This window comes from Puma concolor, chromosome B2 (assembly GCF_028749965.1).
Source record: "Puma concolor isolate L17-30 chromosome B2, mPumCon1.1.hap2, whole genome shotgun sequence".
Taxonomy (NCBI): Eukaryota; Metazoa; Chordata; class Mammalia; order Carnivora; family Felidae; genus Puma; species Puma concolor.
In genome coordinates this window covers 59,704,945-59,731,327 of record NC_141671.1, presented here as the reverse complement: position 1 = coordinate 59,731,327, position 26,383 = coordinate 59,704,945, and the positions used below count along the sequence as shown (strand labels likewise).

The 26,383-nt window shown below is 34.4% G+C and overlaps 1 protein-coding gene across 1 annotated transcript in view; it reads left to right on the top strand.

Annotated features, from left to right (window-relative positions):
- The window catches only part of LOC147581009 (uncharacterized), a 224,879-nt gene that overhangs the window by 97,559 nt on the left and 100,937 nt on the right, over positions 1–26,383 (top strand). The window contains exons 5-7 of the mRNA XM_086708391.1: positions 9,455–9,714; positions 19,665–19,761; positions 19,950–20,057. Coding sequence (XP_086564517.1) covers positions 9,455–9,714; positions 19,665–19,761; positions 19,950–20,057 — 465 coding nt within the window. The remainder of the gene's footprint in view (positions 1–9,454; positions 9,715–19,664; positions 19,762–19,949; positions 20,058–26,383) is intronic.

Sequence of the window (26,383 nt, the reverse complement as noted above, 5' to 3'; positions counted from 1 at the left end):
GCATTTGGCACTCACTCATAGCGAATGCATCACAGGTTGCGTCCTGCCGAATGCACTCACTCATAGTGAATGCATCACAGGTTGCATACTGTGAATCCTCAGGAATCAAACTCTGAGATGGAAATTTATGTTGGAAGTTTATTGTGGAGTACGCTTGATGTATGTGCAACGTTTTTATACATCATTTACATCATGATAAAGTTTTTTTTTTTTTTTGAAATAGGATACTTGGGGGCATAATAAAGATGCATAATTGGGCAGAAGCAGAGGATGAATTGCAATGGAAAGACATCAGAGGCTCCCAAATTCCACCAGGAACTCCAGAACAGGGATGGCCCAATAGAGTTGTCCCATATGGAGGCATGGGGGTTTAGTCTTTTGCTCTAACCATAGGGGTCTGTGTAATAATTCATCTACTGGGGTTTGCCATCACTAATACCACTAATAACTCTAATACTACAGAGCCTGTTGAGTTTCCTAGTGCAAAAGACAAATCTACTTGCATTTTGGCCTGAACCATTTACCAAGTCTTCTCCTGGTCTGGGACTCATGTAAAGTGTCCAGCCATCTATATCCTTACGTGAGTAGGTTGGAACAATGTTTCTGCCATTAGAACCAAAGAGGCCTTCCAAGTGTTGTGCTTCCCTTTTGGTGGTGTGTAGTATAAGATGCACTAATTTGTATTTAGTGTGTGAGGTAGAAGATGAAATAATCTGTCTTTATATTTGAAGGGATATCTCAGGATGCTCTATAACATTGGATCTCTAACAACTTCATTTTTGTGATGGGAGCTTGAGTCTTCATAAATTTTATCAGTCACTGCCTGGACCATGTGTATCTTCACAAAGTTTTCATCGTATTTACCATTTATTGCTCTTCCAGTTTGATTAACATAATAATGAATAATGTCATAAATATTGTGGATCAGTGTGACAGTCTGAAGAATGTCTGGACAGTCCAGTCACCTTCAGATTATAATACAGTGGGAGAGATAATGTAGCCTTAAGACATTAGATGTATACTGTTTTCTGTTCCAAATGATATACACTGTTTCTGAGCCTCCTGCCTGATAGGAAGAGAAAAGAAAAGACTTCTGCATTCTTGGCCACATACTGTGTATCTGAGGCAGTGTTACTCTGCTTGGTCAAATGTGCCATCCAGGACAATGGAAGCAAATAAACTACTACTTGGTTGAGCTTGACTTGTCTGTTGTCATCTTCAAAGTGATATGTATTTTTTGTAGGGGCCAATCTGGTGAATGGAGTGGAGAAATAATAGTGGATCTGCTTTTTGCCTCAGTGGTGGCACCGTTTATGCTTTTCCCATAGGGTGATATCTTGTTTTTTAAATCATGTTACTGGCTGGAAGGTGGGAGTTTAGTGGGGAGACAGGTTTAATGGCTTCCAATTAGCATTCATTATGATTATAATTTCCAGACAAAGAAATGGTGTGAAAGTTCTACCAACTTAAAAGTCCATTCCAGGTATATATATTCAGGGTCTGGAAAACAGACCTGTGAAACTAGCTGTGAGCTACACCTGGGCCAGGTGCATTTATTACCTTGCTTCCATATTCCTCCATTCTAAAACTAGGGCAATGAAGCTCCTGAAACCTAGATTTCAATGTCACGTTGAACTCAAGTCCAGTATCCTTGAAATGTTTGCCATTCTTTCTCCTAAATGTAGTTACAAAAGTAAATGGCCATAGATCCTGCTGGTGGAATCATTACTGTATCTTGTCGTGATATGGTGTGTTTTCTCCAGGGCACCTGGCCTCTCTTTCAATCAAGTGGGTTTGAGGTCTGAAAACTGGGCAAAGGATCATCATTTTTAACTGGAGAGGCTACCCTCAGCCTCCTAATTATCCAGTCTTGATTTATTTTGATTACATAAATTGGAGAATATCCTTATCTACTCATCTATCCTGCCCCTGCAGACAATGTGTTTTATTAAATGTCTCCATGGTTCTCTGAGGATCAGGGCCCCCCTTACTACCCCACTAGCCTTGGTGATCATTATGATTGTGCCCTACTTGTTCTGAAGGTTATGTGTCACCACCTGGTTCTTTTAAATTCTCCAATCCTCTCATCTCTATTTCTTACAGGAGCTAATTTTGGTAATAGTATCTCCTAAAATCAGTTCTATCATTCAAGGGACGACTGACACTAAGATTCTCAGTGAAGCTGATCCTCCTCTGAAAAGCATATGTGTTAACCACTTTAATAAAAAGAGTGGTCTCCACATCCTCCAGCAGAACGAGATCTGTTTTGTGCCCTTACATAAAATACTTAGTTTAGCATGCTTATTTTTCTGAACTTTTGATTTCTTTTTCCACTGTTTAATAATTCTGGAATCTCTTCCATAGTTAATATGGACCACCAAGTTATGAAAGTTTCTTAGGATTGACTAGCCAAGTGCCAAGAAGGAGCCAGTCAAGAAATAGGATCATACATATAAATACCTTCCACATAGCTCCTATGAGACAGATGACCCTTGAATGAGATTTCTCTGCTTCTTCCCTTGTCCCTTTTCCTCTTTTCTCATCTCTGTTTTCCTTATTTATTTCTATAATCTAATACTTCCTTTAAAAAGAAATAAAAGGCAGTTTGGAATATTATCTAGATCATTTTAAAGGGGGTAATTTTAAATTTTAATGAAAAAATAAGCCCATAGTAATTTTTATGTCTCTAAATACTTATTAGCTTTCCTCTTAAGTATTTTTATTTCACATATTTTTGACATTAGTTAACCAAAATTGTGCTATAGTTCATAAACAATTGTATGTATTATACGCATACAACCTAGAACTAAGAAAGTACAATTAGTAATTAGTATAAATTCCTGATACATATGTATGTCAAACACACACACACAGTTTCTAACAGTTATAGCATTTATTATACTGCTAGTCCCAACAACAAACCAAAGATTTATTTCATTTCCTATTTGCTTATAATACATTTTCAAAATGTATGAAAGTACTTAGGCTTTTGCTTGCTCAGTTGATTTTCTTTTGCAACTTAAAGTCTGACGTTTATTAAATTTGGACTTTAAAATGTTTCTCCCTGTAAAACTTCTGACATACTGCACATTTATGAATTATTTTTCAAAATGTTCATAAATTTAAGTTCCATATCTCAGTACTTTCGTTCCTTTAAATAACACTCTGCCTCTTATTTTGTATTCTAAATGTCTGTCTCCTACTCAAATTGTACTTAAAAGAAAAAATATGTATGTAGAGATTTTATATATTCTCACTGTATTTAAAATGCTATATATATATATTTTTAAATGCAGTTTGAACACTGTGTTTGAACACATTGTATATACTTTATAATCTACATTCTCATTCACATGCATGCATATACTTAAACACTTAAAGAATAAAAACTGTAAATTTATCTGAATATTTAGAAAATTATATGTAAAAGCAGACTTACTTTGACTTGTCCAAAGGACCCATTTTTAGAAAAACCAAGAGCCAGAAGAAATACTTACTTGCTCAGGAAAATTGACACACCATCAATTTGTTTTCTTTACACACACACGCACACACACACAAACATACACACACCCTGTCAAAACACAAAAATGAAATATAGTGTATAAGAATTTAAGGATATTAAATTCATGGGGCGCCTGGGTGGCTCAGTCGGTTGAGTATCCAACTTCAGCTCAGGTCATGATCTCTCGGTGCATGGGTTTGAGCCCTGCTTCAGGCTCTGTGCTGACAACTCAGAACCTGGAGCCTGCTTCAGATTCTGTGTCTCCCTCTATCTCTGCCCCTCCCCCACTCATGCTGTCTCACTCGTGCGCGCGCTCTCTCTCTCTCTCTCTCTCAAAAATAAACATTAAAAAAAACTTGAAAAGATACTAAATTCATGTATTTTATATATAAACTGAGGTTTTGATTGAAGTTGAGTCATGTAATTATTCATGTTCCTCATATTTATAGCATTAAGCCATATCCCTATATCAATAGGTAAACCCAAAGGATGGTATATTCAGCCTTTCTTTGTAAGCGTTTTATTTCACCTTATTTAGATTGTCATTTAAAAAATCCACTTTCTTTTTTTTTAATTTAACTTTGAAGATTATTTTCTTATGTTTATTGTAGCTTTAAAAACCCTAGTAAAATCTGACCATCTGTCTCAGTGATCAAATATCACATTCTTACAGTTTCCATATTATGATTATGGCAAAAATGTTCATCTGCTTTTACTGTCCAATATTTAGTTGGATCTATGTTCTAGTCCCAGATTTAAATGTGTAAATTTTGGGTTTTCTCCCAAATGCAACATGCATTTCACTGGATTCTTTAGGTTTTAAATGTAAATCTACTAGAGGTTTGACCCAATGCATTTTGTGTTTCTGCTTGGCTGGAACATCAACTTCTTGCTATGAAATGAGGAATCCTTTGAATCTTGAAAAAGCCTAGAATTATTTTTGGAGATGCTGATCAACAACTTGAATTCCACAACTGTGAAAAAGCCTGTTGATCAACTGTCTTTTCACACAGCACAGGAGATTAAATCATGTAGAATATTGGAAATGTACAGATAATTTAAATAGAATTATTCCAAGGAAATATCCAAATACTTCATTTACATCAAAATGTACATTGCTTAAAATTAAGTATAGAAAATAATTTTTTCAGTATATATAAATGATTTATATATTCTGTCTATAAATAGATTAATAGTATGTATCCCAAATTATGAAGAGTGGATCTCTGTCTCTTTCCCTCCCTCCACCTACCCTCTCTTCACCCTTAAAAAAACATAAAAGAAAGACTTGTTTTCACCAGTCAAGTGCTTGTAGGTAATCATATATATATATATATATATATATATATAGAAAATCTGATATATATATATCACATAATATATAAAAATATATTTTTAATAAATTAGCTTTATATTTTTGTTAAAAGTGGTCAGTGTTAAAATTATTTGATACTAACTTATTCCTGATAATGCTTGTTAGAATGGCCCTTGAATTTTTATCACAAGCTTTAACTTTTCCAGAGTACCATATTTGAATATCTTACTACATATAGGACAGCGTCTTAAATCATGCGGTTAATTTAAGTAACTATATATTAAACATCAGTAGCCTCTCATCTTCTGCCATCCTCTGTATTATTTCCTATTTCACCTAAAGGTAATCACCATTACCTTTCTAAAATAATATAAATAAGCTAAAATCAACCAAGAACCCCCCATTACTCCCTCTGCTTCATTAACTTACAGTAATCATTGTCCAAATTTTCTCAAACCTACATCAGAAATGTACTTTAAATATGGTGTAACTAATTAACGTCTTGGCTTAGATCCTCATAATCTCTTATCAACAATAAAACAATAGCTTCCTAAATGATATTCATGCTACCAAGCTCTCCCCATTTATCCATCTTCTACTCTATAGCAATCTGATTGTGTTACTACCATACTTAAAAACAAAAAGAAAGTGTTAAATATCTTCAAGGGTAGAATGTAAAATAACTTAGTTTCACTGTCGTTGCTGTTGTTCAGTCTTGCCTTGCTATAACTTTTTAGGCCGTTCCAATTGTTCATTCCACCCATATACAATCTTCTTATGTTTTACATCTTTACACTTGCATGATGCTCTTCAGAATGGTTTTTGAACCCGTTTTCTTGTTTTTTATTGTTACTAATAAAATAGTTTATTTGACACAAGTTTTACCAGTCTAAGTGAGCTAAATGGTTTTCCACATTTTATTGCAAGAGGACTGCAGTGGCTAAAAGTATAGTAGTGAATATCTTAGAGTTCATTATTAATGTAGTTTTGTTAAGGTATACCTGATGAGATAACTATATATGAACAACAGGTGAATGGATAAAACAATAAAATACAAAGTGAATGACTTAGCTGATAGCCTGTATTTTTTAAATTTCTTCCTTTTTATGTGCCTTCAACGTTTTAAGACATTAACAAAGATAACAATTCTATTTTATTACTTATAGTATTTCTATTTCTTTTTCACCTGCTAGTTTCAATTGGGATTTTATTTTGCATCAAAATAATGGCCGCAACAAAGAATAAGTGAATTAATTCATATAAGAAGACTCTTTCAAGTTATGTATACTGTTAGATTTGTATTTATAAGTTTACAGCCAAAAAGCTGGTATACTTATACAAAACAAACATACATAAATATTGCCAAATATTATTTAATCATTGGATATCAATATTTCTGATAAGGTGAGCATATAGAATGGTTAATATTTAGAAATGGGAATCTACTAAGATTATTTAAGCTAATGATATTTTTCATGAATATTCCTTTGTCCTGTTTTATAACAATGACATCTACTTTATTTTCTATTCTTAGCTTCGGTAGTTTAAATCAACATTTAAGAATTGAAATGTTGGGGCGCCTGGGTGGCGCAGTCGGTTAAGCATCCGACTTCAGCCAGGTCACGATCTCGCGGTCCGTGAGTTCGAGCCCCGCGTCGGGCTCTGGGCTGATGGCTCAGAGCCTGGAGCCTGTTTCCGATTCTGTGTCTCCCTCTCTCTCTGCCCCTCCCCCGTTCATGCTCTGTCTCTCTCTGTCCCAAAAATAAATAAATGTTAAAAAAAAAAGAATTGAAATGTTGTTCTTACTTAGAAGGAATTCAGTGTATTTTATGCCAGTGAATTTTTGATTATCTCACTAAGGAAGACAGCAAATTAGAACATATTAATCTACTTTTAAGTATACAATAAATTAGTTTTTGAGTATTTATTACTAGAAATCATATCCTCAAAAAGTCATAGAGTACGTGTTTTTGCTTGTTTGGTTTTTCAATCCATAAAAATCCTGCTTCTAGCTGTGAGTTTGGAGAATCCTGCCAGTTCATACTGAATCCAGAAATTATTTCATAGTACAAGCTAAAAACCAGACTGAAGCTCTCACATAAAACATGTTTTTCCATTCATCAGACTAGTTTCTCTGATATGTATAAAAGCAGATTCAAATATATAAATGTATAGGTGTGTTAGTTGTAAATAGTGACTTTGTTCTTTAGAACTTTATTTTCTGCAAATATCCATTCATCTCCAGAGGCCTCACCTTGGCATCATCAGTCCTGTTGACATATGGCCAGATGCTTTCCTGAGGATTTGATCCTTGTAAGGACACCACATGAAATTTTGAGCCACCTGTTATGTGAGAAGATAAAACAAACAGCACATATGTTAAATATTCAAACATTATTGGTTACTCACAGGGAACTCTTTTAGTCAAGTTGAAATTATGTACTCATGAAGGAATACAAGAAAAAGAAAAAGATAAATATTTATGCAACAGCACTTTAGAAGTAAAGCTACTTTAAATAAATTCACTGAAGCTACTGTATTGGGATTTGATTATACTTAATTTTAATATTATTACACAACATCTTGGATATTCTTATAATGGATTTGAAACCTGCAAGAAAGAAAAAAAGAAAAGAGGGAACCTTGAAGGAAGAGGTCTGGGCTTCAGATCTCAAGTTGCCAACCAGGTGATTTTGGATAAGTCACTTTTATCCTTCGCACTTCTGACTGTCTCATCTATAAAGTGAGAATAAAAAAATACATTTTTCTACCTATTTCAAAGCTTTATTGGAGATATCCAATTGAATACTATATTTGGCCATTTTAAAATAAGATGTGGTTGACAAATAAGTGAAAAGTACCACTAGAAATTGAAGCACTTCTCATTGTTGAGATGCATATTTTATTTAAGCATAAATAGGATAACAGATATATATAGATATAGATATAGATATAGATATATATTTTTTTATATATATATACCAGGATGTATAGTCAAGAAAATAATGTCATTTCCTTTTAGAAGAGAAAGTAAAACATCCACATTTTTTACTCATTCTAAGGAAATAGCATATTCATAGATATATTTTTACATTTCAGAGTTACAGATTGTTTCAGTTGTGGTTTGCCTTGTAAACATACCTTACAAATAAATACTCAATTTGCATTATAGCAGTAACTTTCTGCACACTACCAACTTAAAAAAAGCTGTAAAATCCACTTTTTTTTAGTTTGTATTCAATCTTATTAAACTAGTAAACATATTATTAGTCAATTATGCCTAAAGCTATCTTTCCCCCTATTCATTTTAGTATTTATTTCAATGAGTATTATATCTATTTAGAATTCATTTTCAATTCATTTCAAATGGTAAAGCCAATCATTCAACTATTTCCTCTCACTATATTGGTATATTCTGTATTTATTAATATAGTGCAAATGAGATAACTTATTCTTTCTTTTCTTCATTCTCCCCTTCCCCTTCCTTGTTTCCTTGTCCTCTTTTTTTCCCCTATTTTATCTCTCTTTTTTAGCAAGATGTTGTTTATCATGAAGCAAGTTAAATATTTCAGGAATATAATATTCTTTCCAAGTTATTTTAAATATTTAATATATCAGTAAAAAATGTTTTTCTGAAAATAATTCTTCTAATATCCTCTATGCCTTGTCTCATGATTTGTCACTTGCCAAATAACACATTTACTTTAGATTTAGAGCTCTACCTTGCCCATAGACTGACATGAGTGCTCTCGCTCTCTGAACATGCACACAGTTTTTGATTGACTTCCACTCAACCTGTTGGTGGACAATCCTCCCATTCATTCCATATTGGCAGGTTTCAGTATTACTCCATTCATTTCCTGTCCATTTCCCTTGTTTGAATAATACATTATATGGACAAACATTTTTTTCTGCTCTGTTAGAATCCTCCTCCTCTTAGGAAAAGAATTAGCCTAGTTTGATGGAAGGTGTTTGGTTAAATTGCTATTTGAACTCAAAAGTTTCTGAGAGAATGACAGATGCCAGATGGTTGAGGGTTAGACCTAGCTAGAGTCTGTAAGGTACAGATAAGATCCAAATGCTTCACTTTTTAGTGATTTGCTTTCTCTTCAATTTTCCCACATTATTCAAATATTAGTAGGAAAGATGTTCTTAAAAGCATGCAAAAGTGAAATGAAAAACTTGCTTAGCATAAAGGAACACCTTGTTATAAATACTCTGGTGATTATAAGAGTCACATGTTGCTAAAGACATTGCATAAATATCATCTCAGGCTTATAAACAGTGAAAATTATTTTGCATAAAAGAAATAATTGAGGAAATTTTGTCAATTGGTAATTAAACTCAATAGTTGCCAAAATTGAAATTGGTAGCGCTGTTGTTCTCTGATCTGTGGCAGTGGCCTACCATGTTAGAAAATGCTTCTTAAATCTTATCTTTGCCATTGCAGTCAGTTTTGCCGTATTATACATTGAATTGTCTCAGGAAATTAGGTAAACGATGTTTCTCAACTATGCTTATTAATCTTGTTATAAATAAAAATACTACAAATTAGTTCAATGTAGTAATACATTCAAAATTCAAAGAATACATTTGAAACAGCACTGTTCATACTTGTTAAAATTTTATTTCAGCTGTGAGTGTACACCTGGATGGACTGGACAAAACTGTAGTGAAGAAATAAATGAATGTGACTCTGACCCATGCATGAATGGAGCTCTTTGTCATGAGTCTTCCATTCCTGGGCACTTTGTATGCCTGTGCCCACCCTTTTATACTGGAAAATTTTGCCATCAACACTATAACCCCTGTGATCCACTCAGTGACCCTTGCAGAAACAACTCAACGTGCTTGACTTTGGTTGATGGAAATCATTATTGTGTGTGTAGAGAAGGTAAGAGCCTATATTTGTTTTAATGTTATATTTCACTTTTTTGTCTGTTTGGTTTATTTTGTATTTATGGTATTATGACTCCCTAAAAATGGGTGAGAGAAAACTTACATATATACATTGGAGATGGGGGAGTATTTGACTCCAAATATAGGTATATAAACAGACCACAGAAATAATCTAAAAAGTTAACCTAAGTAGCATGATGTTGGGGGGCCAGGGGGAGTGGGTGAGGGAAAGGCAAAACTTCATAGATTTGGGCTCTTTTTTTTTTTCTTTTTAAGAAATCTCCTATTGTTAATAGCTTCTTTTTCTTGAATTTTGTCCATGTAGTGTTCCTTACAATAGCAGTTAGTTAGAAATGAGCATAGATAGAATCTAGGGTAATCAAATGCTTCACTGTAACTTCCCTCCTGGAGGGATCTATGAACACCATTTATGTCTGCTGTGGTTGCTAAGCCAGTATCATGTGACTCTTGTGGCTACTTTGTGCGCTAAAATAGAGCCTATGAAAGGGATAGAGGACGGGCAGATCACAAAAGACATTATTGGAGCTCCAAATCCAGCTATTCCTGAAGTGAGTAACTTCCGGCTTTCTGGGTCATATCAAGTTATTCAAGGTGCTTGATTGGGATCTCTTCAGATGTAACTGAAAGAAATCTGATTAGTGATCTGATTAGGTGATCTGCATAAATGTTTACTGCTCATGTATTGCTGACTACTCAAGAGCTATTACTATCTTCAGCAGGAATGCTTCTATCATAAAACTAGCACATTTTCATTATAACTGGAATGTGTTTGTCATAAGCACAATATAAAAACCATATTGTGTATAAAAGCCTACAACTGTTAGTTATTTTCTAATGCCAACTTATGGGTTCATGTCTCTTTCCTTGTTACTGATTCTACTAGAAGAGATGTTTATTAAAAATAAGGATAGTGCTTCTTTACTCTTCTGTCCCAAAAGGTCAGCTTAGACTGTACCAATTAATTGGTATCTTAGTCAAAGCTGTTTTTGTTTGTTTTTATGAAACCTCTAGAAATTCCTGATGTATAAGAAAATCTATTGTAAGGATATACAGGCAAGTCCTTGAATGTACATACATGACAGAAACTTCTGGACCTTAGGAGGGATTGGAACTACAAAGTGGAAAGCCATTAGCAATTGTTTTTGCAAAAATGACATGGGCTGTCTAAAACAAATAATATGTGCATATAAGGTATATGGATAAATGTTTGCAGGAATGAGTCAGGAAAAGCAAGCTAGGAAGAAATGTGAGGGGAACACCTAATACCCTGAAACCCTCAGTAATTATAAAGTAAATAATTTAAATGAAGAATTTTCCTTTTAATGTTGAGAGTGAAACTTTATGAAATATTATTCAGTAGCAAGGGAGGAGCTGATTTATTTAGCAGGATTACTCTGTGATGCTTTACTTAGCCTACTAATATATTCTCAGAATAGAAGTAATGGATAATATTTATTGAGAGGCAGTAGCCTATTTCCTCTATTAAAATAAAACCTCCTCTATTTTTGCCAAAGATAGTTTTCTACAAGACAGGTATATTTTGGGGCATGTCATTTTTTTCCATATAATTTTTTTGACAATTTATTTGTAATTCACAGATGTACTTAATGAATTTATATAATCTGGTGAGATTCCTTTCCTGTTGAGGGATGAAGGAAAAATAAGTTCAGAGATATCATAAAACCTTATCAACTATCATATTAGTAATAATATTTTCTAGCCTCATGAACATCACAAAAATATCTTGAGGACAATTTAGATTTATTTCATCTTGTATATTAGTAAAATCTTGTTGGTTTATTTTTTTTCTTGAAAATTCATCGTTCTACTTAAGGGTTTAAGAGAGATATGAGCACTGAAATCAATGCTTTGGACAGAGTAGTGGGCGGGCACAACGAATCATGTGTTTCTAACTGTGATTCAGCACAGAGATATTTGAAGTGTCATCATTTCTAAACTATTTTGCTTCATATATATATTTATGTATACATGTATATGTGTGTGTGTGTATATATATATACATATATATATATATTTGAAATTGAAATTTTTTTTGAAACCTAAGGAAATGTAGGAGTAAATTTCTGTAAATGAGATCTAACTACTGTAAAAAATGTTTACTCACTATTGCCTTTAATACTTCAACCTCTGTAGGAGATCAAACTGAAGCCTGTGACATTGCTTTAAAAAACTACCTCAGAATATTAAAAAGAGGGTGACTGTGGAATAGCTTAGACACTATGTCCTGAGTTACTTTAATACTTGTTGTTTGAAAAAGTATCTACGTCAAAGGCATCATATTATTTTTTTAAAGAAAATATTCTGATCAAATTCAATTTTGAAAGTACTGAAATTTAAGGGCCACCTGGGTACCTCAGTCTGTTAAGCATCCAACTCTTGATTTCAGCTCAGGTCATGATCTCACAGTTCTTGAGAGACTGAGCCCCATGTTGGGCTTTGGACTGACAGAGCAGGATTAGGATTCTCTTAGAATTCTGTCTCCTTTCTCTCACCTCCCCTGCTTGCATACACTCTCTCTCTTTCTCTCAAAATAAATAAACTTAAAACAAACAAACAAAATAATAAAAGTACTGAAATTTAAAACCATGAAGAATTCCAAGACTTAACCTCATATATAGATACAGGATTTTGAAGCTCCACTGGAATTCTTTGCAAGCTGTTAGTGTTTGCTAAGTGCCTAGGATATAGGGTATCATGAGGAAAGAGATTTAAGGCTTAAGGTCTTGGAGTTCAACATATGCGTTTTTGAAATTCTGTTCACAATTTTTAGTCAGTCTGCATGGTCTATCACAATTTAAATATGAATATAAATAAAACCTCAAAGCCAGAGTAGTAATGTGACTATGTACTAGATAACTAAATTATAAATGGCATTAAAATTCACTCTGAAGAACAGCAACTAGAATAACTGATACTATGATTCATCCCAAATAGAATGCTTACTGGGTAAACTACTTTGGTTAGTGTGATTGAAACTTAGAGTCAAAACAATCTAATCCATTTGGGTACAATGTGAGCAACTTAATAATTATAGGTGTAGTAAAACACCAGAAATATGGTGATCATGTTTTGCAAGAGAAAGTAAAGGCAGTGCTTTTGTCTTCTGTTTAGAACTGAGGTAAGTTAACTTTATCCCTATGAACATTCACCATTTTCTAGTGGAAAATAGGTAGATAGAAAGGTGTCTACCAGTAACAATTCAATACAGGTTTGTTTTGTATCTAATCCTATTTGTTTAAATAATTTCTGTGGTAAAAAAAAAAATAAGTTCATTAATAAATATAAAAATAGCACATAGAAAGACAAATATGATTCTTCAAGATTCCTGGAAACAAATGGGTTACTTTAGGTACCTTATATAAAGTGTTAGGTTTTGGTGATTTAGTATGCAATCAATTAGCTTACCTCAACATTTATGCTATATATATATAGCATATATATATATATATATGTATATAATAAATATAAATAATAAATAAATATAATAAATAAATAAATATCATATAAATAATAAATAAATATATATATAATAAATAAATATATATATATATATATTTTTTTTTTTTGTCTCTCTGAACTATGCTCTGCCCAATCTTGCAAATAGATGTTGGTAGGGTTCTAGAAATCTAAAAATTGTATTCTTTATTAACTGATTCAACAAACACATATTGATTTCCTACCATGTGTCAAGTCTTGAAACAGGTTCTGGGGAAATTAAGCAGGCAAAGACACACCCTCAAGGAACTTAAGTTCAAGGAAAGACACAAAAATTAACTAACCAGTAAAGTACCACGTTCCTACTTTGTAGATGCAAAGTTTGTTATGGAGTGTGAGAGCTCCGAGTTATGTTCCACATGATTCATAAGAGGATCCCCAGCAGCCTTAGAGCCTTCATTGCCCGTCGCAGTAGCCTACTCATTAAGCCCCTCTCTCCCCTGTTTTATCTCCCCACTCCCTTGCAGGAATTCCTGGGGTCACCTCTCAAATAAGCTACCTGAGTACATATTATTATCTCATATTCTTATTTTGGAAGAGCTCAAGCTAAGAGAGATAGAAAACTCCATCTCTCTGGCAATTATGATTGATCCACATCAGCATGGGACTGGAATATTGTCACTGAGAGCCCTTCCTTGGAATTGACACTAAGGAAAGAGGCTTCTTTTTTCCAGAGTTTTTCAGTGGATGCAGCCAACTCCATGTTCTCTTCACATGGAGATCTGAATTCACTAGGAGAGAAGTGTTTGTGAAAGAATAAGTCATCCTGGCAGTTCCTATGGTTCTTTTATAAATTCTACAGACTATGGGGCATCCTTCCAGCTAGGCTACCCAATAAATGCCATTCCTTCTATCTAGCTTAGTATTTTTGTTTATATTGTATGTGATCAAAAGAGTGATTTCTAATGCATATAGTAAAGGGAAAGAGCTAATAAAGTTCAAGAGGTTGAACAAATGCAGTTCAACTTCAGACTGGTAGAAATGAAATATAAGAATGGCATGAGGGTTACGATACAGAGGTAGAGATGACTATAGATAAAATGCATGTGGATAAAATGCGTACAGCATACAGTGGAGTTATTAGTATGTGTGTGTACAGTGGGAGACCTAAAATCATTTCAGCTTAAAGTATATTTTCTTTCTCATACTCTCTTTAGGAAAGCTTCTTTATCTTTCTACTTTGAATTATATCTTGGTTTGTAGGCAAGAACACCACCTTATCCACTACTTTTAATTTACAGGGCTTAGTTTCCAAATATACCCACTTCATCCATATGTCTCCAAGGTGAAAGGAGCAAAAGTTCTTTTTTTTAAATTTTTTAATGTTTATTGATTTTTGAAATACAAAGACAGAGAGTGTGTGAACTGGGGAGGGGCAGAGAGAGGGAGACACAGAATCCAAAGCAGGTTCCAGGCTCTGAGCTGTCAGCACAGAGCCTGATGTGGGGCTCAAATTCACCAGCTGAGATCATGACCTGAGCTGAAGTCAGAGGCTTAACCAACTGAGCCACCCAAGTGCCCCGGAGCAAAAGTTTTTTAAAATGACACTTTACAAAGGATTAGAATGTGGCAAAGAGTACTTGTAAAATGTCACAGTGGAAGGAAGAATCAAATCATTTACATGTGCTGTCGATTTACAATTGGGATTCTAAGCATGATGGATTTGTAGTACCAGAGGAAGCAAGTAGTTGCATTCAAATGTGTCTATTACTCCAACACATATACAATTACTACGGTAATGCCATGTTACCTGAGGTGTATAATTCCAAGCACCAAATAAATGTGTCACTTGACAATATAGTTTGTCTAAATTAAAAATTACTCTTTTTGAGAATTAAAAATATGCGCTTATGTTGGTAGCATGTATCTATTAGGTTTAAAGAGCTGTAGATATTTATATTGGGGAAATTCTTCAGAGAAAATATATATTGTTGCTAGTTAACTTTAAAAACATGTCAATAATTTATTGTATTTTAAAATATTAGCTTTAAGAGGTGCCTGGGTGGCTCAGTCGGTTGAGAATCTAACTTCAGCTCAGGTCATGATCTCATGGCTCATGAATTCGAGCCCCGTCTTGGGCTCTGTGTTGACAGCTCAGAGCCTGGAGCCTGTTTCAGATTCTGTGTCTCCCTCTCCCTCTGCCCCTCTCCAACTCTCTCTGTCTCTCTCTCAAAAATAAATTAAAACATCAAAAATTTTTAAAGAAAATGTCAGCTTTTATACTCATTTTTTTTTAATTTTCTTAAAATCAGTGTTAAAACCATATTAAGCCTACTAGAAATTAGTTCTGTCTTTTCTATTACATAGAAGTAAATGCAACTGTTTTGTAATAGTTGGTTAATTTTTCAAGACAATGCTAGTATTTGTATTATATTGTTTTAAAATAAAAATAAAACAATATTTAAAAAAAATTCTGACTTGCCAAGAGAAAGATATCTTTTTTGTTGTAGTTGTTTTCATAAAGTTTTAAAATCTAGATAAATTAAAATTTTTAAATAAAAATATAGGGACACCTGTGTAGCTCTGGTGGTTGAGTATCAGACTCTTGATTTTGGCCCGGGTCATGGGTCGAGCCCCACATAGGGTTTAGTGCTGAAAATGGAACCTGCTTAAGATTCTCTCTCTCTTTCTCTTTGTCTCTCTTTCTCTCTCTCACTGTCTCTCTCTCTCTGCTGCCTCTCTCCCCCACTTATATGCCCTCTCTCTCTCTCTCTCGGAAAAAGAAAGAAAAAAGAAAAATAATGTCTTTCTAATGCTTTTGAAAATCATTCACTTTTAATATTTTTAGTTTTTATTTTAAAATGTATGATTTTAACACTAACTTATTGAATACATAAAAGATATGCTCTAGTTTTTCCCCTATTTACTTTCATTCCTAGTTCCAAGTGGTATTACTTCTAATGGGAGAGTTGTCAAGGTATAGCCCTGAATAACAAAATGTTTCTTAGTCAAGTTTCATGAAAATCGAACTATTGTTAATGTACTTTAATCTATGATATCCCTGGGGCGCCTGGGTGGCTCAGTCGGTTAAGCATCTGACTTCAGCTCAGGTCATGATCTCACGGTTGTGAGTTCGAGCCCCGCGTGGGCTCTGGGCTGATGGCTCAGAGCCTGGAGCCTGCTTGGGATTCTGTGTCTCCCTCTCTCTCTGCCCCTCCCCCGTTCATGCTCTGTCTCAAAAATAAATAAACGTTAAAAAAAATTAAAAAAAATAATCTATGATATCCCCTCTAAAGAATCATGTGAAAATGATTTTTTTTTTTAGAAATGAGAAAATATTAAGTGATTTTAAAGATTATGCCTATAGTTGACACTGATTTGGTTCATGAACAGTAAGTTTAGTAACTTACCATTATGCTTTAGAGGATGAGAAAATGTAAAAATATTTATTGATTAGTCACATGCGTTCTCTATGACAATGTATAGGCAAGACATTATAAGAAAATCAGTTTGTGTATAAAAAACCCTATTGCAGTTAATAGAGTCAGCTTAATAGTCTGGATAGGGATAAATAACTGGAGAGTAGCATGGAATGAATTGACTGTACTTACAAAGTTTTGACAGACTTTTAGTTGTCACTGCATATATTCAAAACAAATACCCTTCACACGAATGAATATCTGCTTCTAACACCAAGGACTATGGAAAGTATAGTTTAGGACTAAGTATATATACATTTTTCTCCTTTAAACCCCACAAACACAAGCTTTCTTAGCAAAGCTTCAGTTTATTTTAAATGCACTCTGTGTCTACTTTATTTCTTTCTCCCAATGTCTATTGAGTTGTAGCAATCTAATTTCCTCAACCCATTGACATGTTGCTGGTTGGTAACAAAGCTCCATCTCAGAAATGTCAAACTAAATGAATAAGGCAAAATCACAAACACAAGGTTATTCTGTGAGCTGCCTGAGTTTCCAGGTTCTGAATGTTCTTCTGATTTATCAGCCCAGCTGAACTCAGGCAGGTACACTGGCATTACTTCTCTAGCTAGCCAATGCCTCTGAGTTCCAGTGCCTCAAACGAACACTTCTAAGAAACAGCTTAGCGTCAGAAGACTCTACCTCCTAGAGAAAGCTAGTCATGCTTGAAGTAGGAATAGTGTAATGCATCCACTGTTCTAAATCTTTAACTTTTTTTTACGTATATATATATATACGTAAAAAAAAGCTTATTATGTTATTTATAACTATGCTGTAACAGTTACAATTTAAATAGGATAGCATTATTGGATTGATGAATGGTGAAATGTGTTGGAATGATACCCTTGCTTACCTAAAATTAGGAGAACCGTATTAACTTGGAAATAACTCTTTTTAATTTTATTTTTAATACTGACAATACAAACCTAGTACATGAATGAAATTGTAAGCATGAAACTTCAGAACTTAACTTGCAGGCTTTGATAATTGAGTAAGAAAAAAATAGGACAAATTAATAATGATGCTTGTCCTAAAGACTACCTAATCTGCTAGACACATAAGCACTGTAGGTTTCTTCTGATAAGTGTTTCATAGTGCATCTTTATTCCGTCTTTCTACTTCTAACCTATCGTCATCTCTATATTTAAAGTGAATTTCTTTTAGAAATCATGTGGTTGGTTCTGTTGTTTTATTTAGCCTGGCTGTCACTGCCTTTTATTGAAGTATTTTTTTAAAACCACGTTTGATATAAATATTGGTGTATAATGGCTCTAAATGAATCATCTTGCTATTTGTTTTCTACTTTCTAGAGTACCATATCTCTACTTTGTTCCTTTTTACTCTTGCCTTCTTTTGGATTAAGTAATGTTTAAGTTTCCATATTATCTCCCACCTAAAAGCAGCCAGATTTTATAAGAGGTAATACCAACTTGCCAAACTCCCAAGTAGAAGCAGGTTTGCCACTTGACTTGGTGGTAGACACCACAGAGAATGGCAATGGCTAATAGCACGACGTGAAAGGATAAAGTAGGACAAGCCCATGTTCTCTCCTGGGACTGTAAATGAGGAAGTATAGAGGACATTCCACTCAGCAGTAGATGCTGAAGCTAAAAGATCATGATAATAGAAATAGAGACCAAAGCAGCAGTGCTAGATCATCTCCATGCTGATATTACAAATGATTTGAAACTTTCAACGTGAGGGGCGCCTGGGTGGCGCAGTCGGTTAAGCGTCCGACTTCAGCCAGGTCACGATCTCGCGGTCCGTGAGTTCGAGCCCCGCGTCAGGCTCTGGGCTGATGGCTCGGAGCCTGGAGCCTGTTTCCGATTCTGTGTCTCCCTCTCTCTCTGCCCCTCCCCCGTTCATGCTCTGTCTCTCTCTGTCCCCAAAATAAATAAACGTTGAAAAAAAAAATTAAAAAAAAAAAAAGAACTTTCAACGTGAAGAGATATTTGAAGATAGAAAGAGGAGGAGAAACTTTATGAGATAGAACTGTAGGAAGATGGCCCTTCATGGGTCCCTAGATCATGCTCTTTCAGATCCTAGCCTATATGCCAATAAAAATTACAGGTTTAATAGAACAACTTGAATGACATGTTCTTCAAACTAAAAAATATGAGTAGATATTGCCATTTGTAATGTCAGAAATTTGCAATTATTTGGCACTTAGTTATAGCACTGGAAAAGTAAGATAAAGGAAAATCCTCTTGTTTCATACATTCTCTAACTAGTATTACAAAAATATTAGCAAGAAAAATGAGTATAAGACTATATTTCAATTTACCTAGTTACTATAGAAATATGGAAATAATTGTTTAAATTGTCATCATAAATATTAAAATATTAAATGCATTTTAAAAAGTGATATACTGATTTTTTTTCTGACACAAGTGTTGAAATAATTACAAGTGCCTCTCATAATTCTGTACATTTTTTTTCATGTTCTTTGTTTTTTAAAAAAATAACTGGCATGTGTTTAAATGGATGACTGATTATGTAGTTATGGATCAAAATAATTTGTTTTCTTTGAATCACTTGGATATGGAAAGTAATTAAATAATTTGCCTCATCTGCTAACTGCCTTGAATAAATTTGATTGCTGAAGCTCAATTTTATGTTAAGATCAGCCGTCACATTAATTCATTTCCTTTCCAAATTGTTTCAGTTCTTCTTGTTCAAACATTTAAATACCTTAAAACAACAGCAACATTAGCAACGACCCCACTTTCCCAAAGGATTGAGTAAAATATTCCTCCCCTGATTCTTTCATTTGAACTCATTAATTAGAAACTAACATAATTTTATTCATATGTTGTGTGAAATAGAGTTATATGAGAGGCCATAGATGAGGTGTTTTCTCTTTCTTTATTTAATTTTTTTTTCCCATAAACTTCCTCTAAGAGCATATTCTCCAGACTCTTTACCACTGACTGATTTTCACACTCTGAAGTGAGGATTGTTCATCTATATCCATCTCATCTTTCCGCAGGATTTGAGGGTGAACATTGTGAAATTAATGTGAATGAGTGCTTCTCTCTTCCCTGCCAGAATTATGGTGACTGCAAAGATGGAGTCAACAATTTCAGGTACAGAAAACCCAAAAATATCTGGATTCAAGTTTATGCATCTAGATGTATCTGAATATATCCATGTTTATAATTTCAGTTGACAAATTAACATTTCTGGTTATTAACAATTTGCCATGCTACAATTATTTGAAGCTTTGACTTTGTATGTTTATATTAATGGACTCATTAAATGTCTTGTTTAAAAGATGTATTTGCAGACCTGGGTTTTCTGGACCTCTATGTGATCTTGATACAAATGAGTGTTCTTCTAGACCTTGCAAAAATAATGGAACCTGCGTGGATCTGTCAAACAGGTTAGAGACTACATTTACTGATTCAGTTATTTTATATACATGATATTTAAATAGTAAAGTGAACATATATGCACCCATCATTCAACTTAAGCAGAATATTCCCAGTATCCTTAACCCAAGTACTTACTTGCTTAAACCCAATTACTCCTCTACTCTTCCATACAATTGTATTGAATATCATGATTTTTGTAGTTGTTCAACCAAGATTTTATTTTGTGTTTGTTTTTTAAGTTTTATTAAAATTTCAGTTAGTTAACATACAGGGTAATATTAGTTTCAGGTATACAATATAGTGATTCAACACTTCCATACATCACCTGATGCTCATCACAAGTGCTCTCCTTAATCCCCATCACCTATTTAACCCATTACCTTGCCTTTAACAAACACTATCAAGTTGGGGCACATGAGTGGCTCAGTCAGTTGAGCACCAGACTTCAGCCCAGGTCATGATCAACTTCAGCCCAGTTCACAGGTTCGTGAACCTGTGGGGCCCTGTGCTGATGGCTCAGAGCCTGGAGCCTGCTTCGGATTCTGCACATCCCTCCCTTTCTGCCTTTCCCCCACCCATGCTCTCTTTCTCTGTCTCTCTCTCTCAAAAAATGAGTAAACACTTAAAAAATATACAGCATTAACCATTTCATTTGTATGCCTGCCTCAATAAAACACTTAGCTTGCATATTAATATAAGTGAAATAATATTGTGTATCATCTTCAGAAACAATTCATTTTGTTAAATATTTCTGCATTATTCATGTATCAGTTGCTCAGTTTTAACTGTTGTAGAATATTCCATTTAAACATTTCCAACATTTGTTTATCATTCTTCTGATCATAGATATCTGGTTTATTTGACTCTTCTTTCTTAGACATAATAATATCATTTCGGTTTTCAAATATTTCCCCAATACACAAGTACTAATGTTACCTTAGTTTGGTATCTAAAAATGGAATAATTGCACTATTGAGTAGATGTTTTCACATGTATTATATCATTTTTTTTCAATTCACTTTGAAAATGGAATATTCACACTCTTAACAAAAGTGAAAAAATGTCCCTATTTACATTCTTACATATTTCATTTGGGCCTATCTGCTGTGTGCAAAATTGTATCTCCTTGTGTGTGTGTGTGTTTTTTTTTTTTCTATACTCCCATCATAACTTCTGACTTTAAGCATTTCTTCAGCCATTTCAAAATATTTAATTTTTCCATCCTAATGCAATTTTTAAGTTTATTTATTTATTTTGAGAGAGAGACAGCCTGAGTCGGGGAGGGGCAGAGAGAGAGGAAGAGAGAGAATCCCAAACAGGGTCCACATCCTCAGCATGATGCCGCAGACGGGGCTCAGACTCACAAATCCATGAGATCATGACCCAAGCCAAAACTAAGAGTCAGATGCTCAACCAACAGAGCCACACAGGAGTCCCTAATTTTTCCTTTCTAGAAATGCCTATTTATGGCATCTTCCCATTTATGTTTTCTTCTTCTTGATTTGTAAGAATCTTTATGTGTTTTAATTATTACTGTTTTCATTAGTTGTACTGTATGTACTAAAAATATTCTATTGATTGTGGCTTGACATTTCACCATCTTTATGATGTTTTGAGTGCTAAAATTTAATTTTAATCTAACCAAATTAATGTGTGTTTATGGGTTGCATTTTTCATCTTGTTTAAAATGTTTACACTGCTTAAAGAAGAGCTAATAGCTATTCTTCTCAAACTATTCCAAAAAATAGAAGAGATAGGAAAGCATCCAAATGCATTCTATGAGGCCAGCATTACCCTCATAAAAAAAGAAAAAAAACAGATGAAGACACAACAAAAAAGAAAAGGAAAAACCGAAAATATTAGCAACTCAATTCAATAATAGATTTTTAAAAAACTGTTGGCCATGATCAAGTAAGATTTGATCCAGGGATTCAAAACTGGTTCAATATTTTTAAAAAAGTTTATTCTATGACAAAAAGATGTTGCTTAGATTTCCTTTTAAAATATTTAAAGTTTCGGGTAACTGGGTGGCTCACTTGGTTAAACATCCAACTTCTGCTCAGGTCATGATCTCATGGTTCATGAGTTCAAGCCCCAAGCCCCTCATGGAGCTCTGTGCTGACAGTTTGGAGCCTGGATCCTGCTTTGGATTCTGTGTTTCTCTGGCTCTCTGCCCCTCCCCCACTCACTCTCTGTCTCTGTTTCACTCAAAAATGAATAAACTTCAAAAAAATTTTTTAAATAAAATAAAGTTTCACCCTTCACATTTAAATCAATTTATCTGGAAAGTGTGTGTGTGTGTGTGTGTGTGTGTGTGTGTGTGTGTGTGTGGTATGTTGTGCGTGTATAAGGTAGGAATCTTACATTCATTTTTCCATATACTATACCAGTTGTGCCTGCTATATGTATTGCATAAGGTCATCTGTTACTTACTGCTTGGCCTGACCTACAACACCTTCTTGGTTGCAGATCAAATCCCTATAAATGAATATGTTTATTTCTTTGCCTCTATTCTGTTTCCTTATTTCAGTTAGCTATCTATGTGCCAGTACCATAAATCTTAAGTACTTAACTTTGAAATATCTCAATATTGGTAATGCAATATTTTTAATCTTCTTCCAGAAGCTTTAGTTATTTTGGACAGTTTCTTCTGTTACAATCAACATGTTCCACATAAATCCCTACATTCAAACAAGCAAACGAAGACTGGGTAGAATTTTTATTGGGATTTCATTGAATTTGTAGATCAATTTGAAAAGAATTGCTATGTCTTTATTTAGGTCTTTTAAAATATCTTTCAAAAAAACAGTTGGACAAATTCAACCGGACACACATTGATTAGGATAAATAAGACTCATTTGCCGGATCACTATTGCTCTCCAGGCACCAAGGGCTACATTTGTTTATCTTAATAGAGATCTAACATCTAGAATTGCTCTCAAAATTTATATCACAACCTTCTTGAGTTTCTGATAATCCTCTATTATTTCTACTATTTTGTATGGCCATCTGGCTTTTGCACTGTCTAATCTAGTGAAGTAAATAGAAACATGCTTTGAATCACCACTCCTGTAACTCACAAGGCTTGAAGGGGACACTAATCACTACAAGTCCCATAGGGATACAGAATTGCTTTTGGTTTGAAACCTTGATAAGTCTAAAGGGGCATTTCAAGACCTTCCAGTTGGGCTTTCCTGCGTAACAGTTCTTATTCCAATGTGGAAATTCTATTACTAAGTGTATTGACTACACTATATATTCAGAGACTCTGGGGGAAAATAAAATGACAAAACAAAAGATGGATTTGTGATCCATCTACCAGACCTAAATAAATATGCACTCCTACTGGTGGAAAGAGTATTTCAAAGATAAGCATAAGTTTAGGGCCATTCGTTTCCCAGGAACTTAGAAGGCCTGAATATCTTTCTTTCATCAATGTGCAATCATACTGGTAAATGGCCTCAGAATCCTCTGTGGAAACCTTCAGGAAGACACATGAAACACCTGCGACTATATGACAAGATCCTTCTTCAAAGGGACTTACTGTCCTTCAGTTGAGACCCTTAGTCCATGACATAGCATAAGTCTGTAATTGTGTAAGAGGCTAGGAATCCCTACATAGGCAAACTGAATTGTGTTTCTGTCCTGCAGACCTACATACTTAATTCTATTTATGTTTCTCTGATTTATGTGGCTATTTCCTCATTTTTAAATGTTATAGTCAAGCATATCCAACAGTTTTTATCCATTCTTGGATCCCATTATTCTAATTTATACTGGCGAACCCAATTTTACTTTAACATCCCACATTCATTCCAGCCTATAAAGGAAAATCACCACAAACTTCATTAAGACACTGGTGCTCCCTCACCAACCCTGTTCTTCATTTTGGTGAATAAAATGCCCTCCTGGGTGAATGCAGTTTCTTCCTAGGAGATAGGAATGCCTTCCTTTATTCTCTTGGGATAGAAATTAAGGGGCAACTGAACAGCTGACACATGATAGATCCATTCAAGCAATTTCCATAACAATTAGCCTGTGAACTTCTCCTAATATATACCAAGAATACCCTGGCACTTCTACATCACTAATGTAAGCTGAAATTAACTCCTGTTTTTGATTAGCCAATTTATCTAACACCATACCCAGGGTGCTAATATTAGCACACTGAATCTTCTCTTCCCACCCATGTTAACACATTTAGCTCATTAAATTTTATATTTATTCTCCTTTGGTCTGACTACCTTAGATTCAATCCCACACATGCTCCCCAACTTTGTGACAAAACAGATTGGTGGGGTTATGCATCTCTTCTTGGGTGTATAGCATAGCTGTTCCCAGTTAAGTGTTTCCATCTCTTCTTGGGTATATAGCATAGCTATTCCCAGTTAAGTGTTTCCATCTCTCATCAGCAAAGTTGGAATCTAACCCTTTTTATGGGCTGGAACCAATGAGAAATGATGGGGCATGAGCAAGTGAAAACTGGCAACATTTTGTAACTCAACTCCTTCAGCAGAATATAGAGGAGGGCCCATATGCAAAAACGCACAGATTCCATAAGACACAGGAGAGGTTTAGCCTCTACCACTAATAGAGCTTAAAGTGAATTCAAAGGTTTAAGTTCCTTAGCCATATCTATCCTTTGTCTACAGGGTATATGAACTCCTTCAAAGTTACTATACAGACTATACAGGTTTGTTGTTGCTTATCAGCAACTGAAAACTCTGCTTAAAAAATAACTATTATTAAATTAATAGTTTCACATCTGTGGTTTACAGGTATTTGGCTATCATATAGGCTGGGTTCATCTAAATTTCTCTGGGACCTAGCTGAGGAGGGAGAAGAGTTTGCCAGTCTGTTGCTCCTAATGTCTCTCATTTTTATTGGGCTAATATGTTCTTCTCACAGAGTGGCAGAAATTCAAGACAACAAGCAGAAAACATGCAAACCCTCTTAATCCCTAGGCTCTGAAATAGTGCCCTTTATCCTTACCTGTATGTAGATCACTGTGCAAAAACATAATTGTAGCCATGCCTGAAACTGTGGGGCAAACACTCTTCCCATGGTGAAGCTGTGGCCAGGAAGAAGAGTAGTAAGAAATTAAGATTAAAAAAACAAAGAAAACAAAAAACAAAAAACGCTGTCAACAAACAGGAGATAGGATCAGTAAATGGAAAATAAACTCACAGAAAATATGCAAACTGAAGCCTGGGTCACAAACTGCCTAGCATTCCCAATTTTCCCTGTGAGACTTAGGAGACAGCTCTGAGTCGGAGAGAATGAAATGAATGAAATGAATAGTAGAATCAAAATGATCTTACAGGTCTAAATGAAGGTGCTTCACATCAATTAATTTTATGGCTTTTGAAGACCACTCTTCCAAGTTCCAATATGAGATCTCAAAAGAGTTAGAGGAAGAAGTCAGACAAAATGCCCTCTGTTTAAAAGAGAACCCTGTGGTAGATTCATGAACATAAAAACTATAAGTTCACTTACAGAGAACCAAATTGATTATAAAGTTGATGTTGACTCTGCAATGTAGCTGATAAAATCAAAGTGTTTATCAAACTTAGAATATCCTAAAAAGCTTGATGGAAAATAGCCAACTACTAATGGTGAGCAGTCTGGCAACCAATATGCAGAATGCTGAAGAGTTTTTGTAAATCTTAATCTTCAAGCTTGGCTCATATATAGGAAAAACTGCTGCCAATACAATATACTGCCTGAAACAGCCTCTTCCTGACATGAAACAGATGTTGGAGGTTTCTGGATATGACATTTGACCACCTGATTACTGTTGAACTGCCTAGTACCATTATCTTTTTCCAAAGGCCCTTCCCAGTAATTGGAAATGTAAGAAAGGAAATGGAGGTGTCATGGCCTCTATTCACAGGCATCCTTCAAAGATGATTATATAATAAACAGGAAATATTTGGAACCCCAAGGCGATTTTCCTCTGAAAATGTATATAACATTATTTAGTAAAATATTATGTAAGAAAATGCCAAATCATTTTCTCAATTGGCTGTACTATTTTGCATTCCCATCACTAGTGAATGAGAGTTCCTGTTGCTTCACATTTTTATGAGGATTTGGTATTGTCAGTGTTCTGGATTTTGGCTATTCTAAAAGGTGTGTAGTGTATTTTATTGTTGTTTTGATTTGCATTTCCCTCATGACATATGATATGGAGCATCTTTTCATATGCTTATTTGACATCAATAGGTCTTCTTTGGTGAGGTATCTGTTAAGATCATGGGCCCATGTTTTATTTGGATTGTTTTTCTTATTGTTGAATTTTTAGTATTTGTATATTTTGGATAATAATCCTTTA